The 6,104-nt window shown below is 49.2% G+C and overlaps 1 protein-coding gene across 1 annotated transcript in view; it reads right to left on the bottom strand.

Annotated features, from left to right (window-relative positions):
* Positions 1 to 6,104, bottom strand: part of SLC6A12 (solute carrier family 6 (neurotransmitter transporter), member 12) — a 50,063-nt gene that overhangs the window by 19,940 nt on the left and 24,019 nt on the right. Inside the window, exons 7-9 of the mRNA XM_009332897.1 lie at positions 5,817 to 5,949; positions 2,799 to 2,933; positions 456 to 559 (exon numbers count right to left, since the gene is read on the bottom strand). Coding sequence (XP_009331172.1) covers positions 456 to 559; positions 2,799 to 2,933; positions 5,817 to 5,949 — 372 coding nt within the window. The remainder of the gene's footprint in view (positions 1 to 455; positions 560 to 2,798; positions 2,934 to 5,816; positions 5,950 to 6,104) is intronic.

Below are 6,104 nucleotides of genomic sequence, written 5' to 3'. Positions count from 1 at the left end.
CTCCTGCTGGCCACACTATTTCTGATACAGGCCAGGATGCCATTGGCCTTCTTGGCCGCCTGGGCACACTGCCGGCTCATGTTCAGCCGGCTGTCAACCAACACCCCCAGGTCCTTTTCTGCTGGGCAGCTTTCCAGCCACTCTTCCCCAAGCCTGTAGCGCTGCATGGAGTTGTTGTGGCCGAAGTGCAGGACCGGGCACTTGGCCTTGTTGAATCTCATACAGTTGGCCTGGGCCCATCGATCCAGCCTGTCCAGGTCCCTCTGCAGAGCCTTCCTACCCTCGAGCAGATCAACACTCCCACCCAACTTGGTGTCATCTGCAAACTTACTGAGGGTGCACTAGTCAAAGCAGCATGACTCAAGGTCTCCCATGGGGACCGAGCCTGCCTGAAATGCAGCTCTGTGCTGTTTGCCTCTGTGCAAATTTCCAGAAGGATGTGAGGCTCCTCTTACCTGTAACAGTTGTTGGTGTATTTGTTGTAGCTGCCCAGAGCTGTCAGGCACCCCTGGCATATGGCGTAAGAGAAGAAGATCTGAGTGCCTGCATCCATCCAGACCTGGAACAGAGAAGGTCAGTGGTCTCCAGACCTAGCAATAAAATAAACAAATGGCTATGCCCCATCTAGCAACAACCCCTTCATCAGTGCAGAGCAAACTGCATGAGACAGAGAGGCTCAGTGGGTGTAGAAACTGGGATAACTCTCTGGGAAAATTGAGCTATAGGATGGAAAGTCCTCTAGGAAAAAGCTCCTGAGGGGACCATATTTTCACATCCCACTCAAAACAACACAGGGCATTAGTCGATGCCTGACACCACTCCTCCATCCCACACCTTTGCGTTCTGGATGGAGACGGCATCCCTGATAGCATGGCTCCAGCTGAAGTTGGCACTGCAGGTGTCTGTGGACCCTATGTGGCTCAAGGTTTGCAGAGCCACTGGTGAGTCATCCCAAACAAGGGCCAGCAAATCCTTTGCATGATCAGTGCATTCCCTTCCCTGCTCTCGAATCTGTTTTCCTACGTCTCTGAGGCCACAGTGCAGGGTGAAAGGGGGAAAATTGCTGGGCTGAGAGATATCAGGCTGGTGGGGTGTCATGGACCCAGGTTACCCTTTGCTCTGGCATTGCATGGGAAAAGCTGAGTGGGCTTGTTCACTGCTGCTCCAGCCCTCTCACCCGTGGAGGAGTCGCTTGTTCACTCCATGTGTTGTGGGTTGAACTGCAGCTCTGCTCTCACACCCTCCCAGGGAAAGCCCTGAGCTTTGAGTTAGCAGACAGGCAGGAAAACAGTCCACCTTTCTGTTTGTCTGTGTGTTCCCACGTACCCTCTTTTTCCTCTAAGCAGCCCCCACCGCTGCAAACATCCAGGCAGATGCAATTTGGCAGCCTTCAAAAAATCCCAGCCCGGGCATTGCTGCTTAAATTCACGCAGATCTCACACAGATAGATGCATACATGGGAGCCCCTCAGGCATGGACATGGACACACATCCCACTTTACACCAAAGCCCCACATTCTGACTAAACTCAGTAGCAGGATCTCTTGCTCCTGCTATGCTGCATTGCAGCAGCCTGGAAACACCGTGTCAGCTTTAGTTAGACTGTGAAAGGTAGGGAGGTTTTCAGTGAATAAGCTCTGACCATGAATAAAACACACTCAGTCCCAGTCACCCCCCTGTTATTTATTTTGATATTAAAATGCCATTTACGTTCAGCTGGCTCTTTGCATTCAGCGCACCACAGATTTTGTATTGACAACACATAATTGCATCTGAAAGCCATTTGGGGGAAGACAGTGTTTGGCAGCTGGTTTGGGAGCAGTTGGGGCTTTGGCCATCTGGGAAGATGCGGGAGGTAAGCTGAGACTGTGGGCTAAGCATATTGCTTGGCTGCCTCCATGAAAAGATTCAGCGGTGGAATAATTAACAGCAGTGTCATTTAAATGGTCTTCTGGGGGGGGTCTGCATTAGCACCTCCCTGGGATGGCGGAGGCAGCCTGCACAGCGTTGCTGAGCCCACGTGGGGAAGGGAAGCAACCTGCTGCTACAGAAAGGTGCCTGAGCAGACACCCTGGGGGATCCTCCAACGGGGGGATCCTGCCGCCTGCCCTGCGCAGCCCCCCAGGGGTGCTGCCCACCTCCTGCCAACTCAGGCTACCCTGCGGGTCCTGGGTTTGGCTGCACCCTCTGCCCTAATCCGGACTTGCCCTCCCTGGTGGCACAGCATCCCCCCTGCCAGGAGGGGTTTCCATGAGCTCCAGTGAGTGGTGGCAGGACCTGACGTGGTCCCTTTGGCCAGACGCTGACCCAAGTGAGTGGGACCAGCCCCTGGGACAGGTGAAGCGAACCTGCTGCCCAGCCCGCGTTACCTGCATGCATTCAGTCTCTGCAAGCACAGGGGCCCTGCGCTCCCTGGGAGGGTCCTGTTGGAGCCAAACTAAGTGCTAACCAGGCCAGAAAAAAATGAAAAGTGGTAGATCATTTCCCTCCCCTTCCTTAATTATTTGCATTTAAGACCCAGCAAAATTATCTGTTACATGCTGAATATTTCATATACTCTTCTGGTTTTGCTGAGCCCATGAGTGGAAATGACCTAATATGCCCATATGCTGCAGATGCATGAGCAAAAAGGCTGTGCTTTGCAGGAGGACGAGACCCCTCTCGGCTCTTTTAAGGAGGTCTCACTGGTTCGCCGGTCTCCCTTCAGAAGAGATAGCTAGATCCTCAGCTAACAGCAGATGCAAGGGTCAGAGCACTGGAAACCTTCCCATGGCCAGCACCTGCCTGACCCCCACCCACCTGCGGGTCTGCCAGCCTGGAAATGTCCGGCTTCAGGTAGAAGACTATCCCCTCAGTAGCACCAGGCAGCGTGACTCCTCGCACCAGCAGGATGATGAGCATCACATACGGGAAGGTGGCAGTGAAGTAAACGACCTGCGGGCACAGGGAAACAAGAGGAGAGGGGGTCAGCAGGGAGGGGGTGCAGGCATCACTTCATCTCATCTGCAGACCCCCACCCTGGCAAACATCCCTGGACTCTGCTGTTGGCTGTAGCTGCTACTGCTAACGTAAAAGAGGGGTGGGAAAGAAATTAATCAAGGTTACATCTCACTGGTGATTTAGTTAATCTACATTTTGTTCCTCACCCAAGACTCTGCCACTGGCTGCTCGGCTTTATTTTCTCTTTCCAGTCAGTGTAATTTCCTTGCTCACCAGCTGTTCTCTTCATCTTACTAGAGCTGCAGAAGAAACCCAGTTCTCTTCCTGTGACTGAGTTTTAATGAGGAGTTATTAAAATGGTCCTATTCCCAGCAAGAGTTTTCCAAATTAAATAGCAACTTTTGCTGCCCAATTTAAGACACCTCTGAGGGGTCTTATTTCCAGGGGTGCTCATGTGGCTTTCTCATCCCTTCAATGCCTCTGAGCTCACAGGTAAAAAATGGGGGCACCTCAAAGCCTTTAACGAAAAAGCAGACCATTATTTTTGTAAAACCTTCTTTTAACTTCTTCTTATGTGTGATGTTAAATAAATATTACGGTAGAATTAATCATCTCTAATCCATTGCCCAATGTAACATTTTTTTTTCTATTGGCAAAATATCTGCGAGCAAGTTGCAACTTCTGAACATTTATTCATTATTAAAATTCACCCAAGTAATGTGAAGGCTTGTTTACTCTATGGATTCATAGCAAGGGGCCTAAAATGACATTTTTTCTGCTTAGTGATAATTGGTCAAATAAGTCACAGCACATGGCACTTTTGCTGTTCCCCAATTGAATGAGAATGCGAGCACTTTTGGCACAAGTACTAAATTCTACCTTCAGAAATCACTTCTGGGGAACATTTATACACATCATCTGAATTCATAAGGAAAGGAAACATGGAAAGAGCACAAGAGTGGGCAAAATGAATAAAAGAAAAAGGCTTTTAAAGAAAATGAGTCTTCACACAGTTATTTGAAATTATTTTCCTGAGGTTGCTATTGTTTCTTTGAGTTTGGACTCCTTAAATCACAGAAGCATAAACACAAGGGTCTGGCAGGGTTATCCGATTAGAGCAGCCTCTCAGTCAAGCACAACATCCTGTTTACTCTGCAGCTGTTAAACAAAATTATGCACCTACTCAGAATTCCTGGGACCTCCCTACTGCTTATCCTAATACGTAGTCAGTGAGGAAAAAGAAGGAAGGAGGTCATTTTTTTGACAGTGCCCCTGTAAAAACTCAAAATAACTACCTGCAGAGAAGACAACTGGCCTGTCTGGCCTGTGGTATGTCTCAGGACAGAAAAACCCACCCTGTATTGCTGCACTATGTCCATAACATCTATGTGGTAAAAAGTAAGCCCTGCAGTCTAAAACTTGTGATGGAAAAATCTTCTGTGGTCCCAGGAAAACCATTCCAGCTACTACCTGCTCTCATTGTTTCCTCTCACTTTCTGGTCTGACTTTGCCAAACCCAATCAGCCCAACCAGCCTGACTGAACTTCTTTAGCCTTCTCCTACAAAGCAAGCTTCGCACACCAAAGCAGCACTTGGCAAAGGAGAGACTTGGTGGAGAGAGGGCTGAGAGCTGAAGGGAACCTGGGACAACTTAAGTACACTTCCATGCAGATCAAACAGCCTCTCGGACCCAATCTCTCAAGATCAGAATGATAACTTTTGTGAAGATGGCGCTGTGGTATTCGAACCAGGGAGCATCAGAGATTTAAGATTTAAAATGTGGAGCATCCCCTCTCCCTATAGATGTGAAGTCTGGCTCTCACTCCTTGAGAAATCATGACAGCAGGTCAACACTAGGAAGAGCCAGAGTCACCGGCAAAGGTTGGGAGAAACCTAGCAAGCAGAGCAAGCTATTGTCTTGCTCTGTTAAAAATGGGTGCCCAGTGCAGTTTTAAGGTGGGAGATGGGATTTGACATTGAAACACAGGTGTCCAGTACTACAGGGAACATCTGCCAATACTAGGGATAGTGATTTGAAGGAAGAGGCCATTGCAGAAATTGGTTCCCCTCCTTTTGCTATTGGGACATCCCCTGGACGCCCACAAGACCCAACCATTATTAATAGCCCACTTGTCTCATTGCAGCTCTGGGAAGGAAGGAGGTCCTGAACAACTCAAGGCCATAGCAGCATCTCTAACACCCACCCCAAGGCATCACACACTCATTCCCTCCAGAGGGATAACCTGTCCACCTGATCTACAGGTTCAGCATCAGGAGGGAGCATTGGCTTCAGCCTCACTACTAAAATGCAAAAAATGACCCACTGAGCCAAAAACCACAGAGCCAGGAAGAGTACAAAGGAGAGCACAAAGACACCTCTCCTACCCCAAGTATTTTGCAGGATAAAGAAACAGGAGAGATTCATTATCTATTCACTGAGCTGGTTACAAGCAGCAGCTTGTCTATTTTGCTCAAGTGTTTAATTATTGCAAGGGATAGGAAGTTTGCCACTGCAGAGGATCTTGTTAAAAACACCAGCAAGCCACACCAGGACAACACACTGGTGAGTGGATAGTTCCCAAGGGCACTGGTTCCATCAGCCACTGTGGGTATCTGCAAGGGAAAAGACCCAAGACACCCCTCAGTTCCTAGGTCTGTCTTTGTTCTCCCCTCCCTGTTTGATCTACTCTTTTATTCTTCCTCTTACAGGTCAAACACAACCAGTGCAAATCAGTATAGTCCCACCAGGTTTTAGGTTTGACTTTGGTGCTGTGTGTCTCCTGCCTCCACTTCACGAAGAGGGAAAAGATATTGGGGAAGAAATGTAAGATGGGTACAAGGAGGCTTATGGACTAGGAGGACAATCTCCATTCCTACTTTGCCTGTGGACTTGACCCCTTTCCAGATGCAGAAGTAGCAGATGATCCACGCCAGCAGGAGACACAGAGCCAGCTCCCAGCGCACAGTGCCCAGTTTGTGAATACCATCCGTAAGTCCCAGGACTCGCTTCCTGCCGGTGTCCAGGGACAGGGAGAGAAGTATTAACACCCCAGACCCCACTCATCCATATAGACCTCTCCCATATTACCGCATTCGAAGACTTAAGAGACTACCCACAACACATCTGCCCAGGGCTCCCAGCGATGTGAATCATCCCAGCTCTGC

The sequence above is a fragment of the Pygoscelis adeliae genome, unplaced genomic scaffold (genome assembly GCF_000699105.1).
Source record: "Pygoscelis adeliae isolate BGI_AS28 unplaced genomic scaffold, ASM69910v1 Scaffold38, whole genome shotgun sequence".
Taxonomy (NCBI): domain Eukaryota; kingdom Metazoa; phylum Chordata; class Aves; order Sphenisciformes; family Spheniscidae; genus Pygoscelis; species Pygoscelis adeliae.
This window is presented reverse-complemented; position numbering and strand designations above follow the sequence as displayed.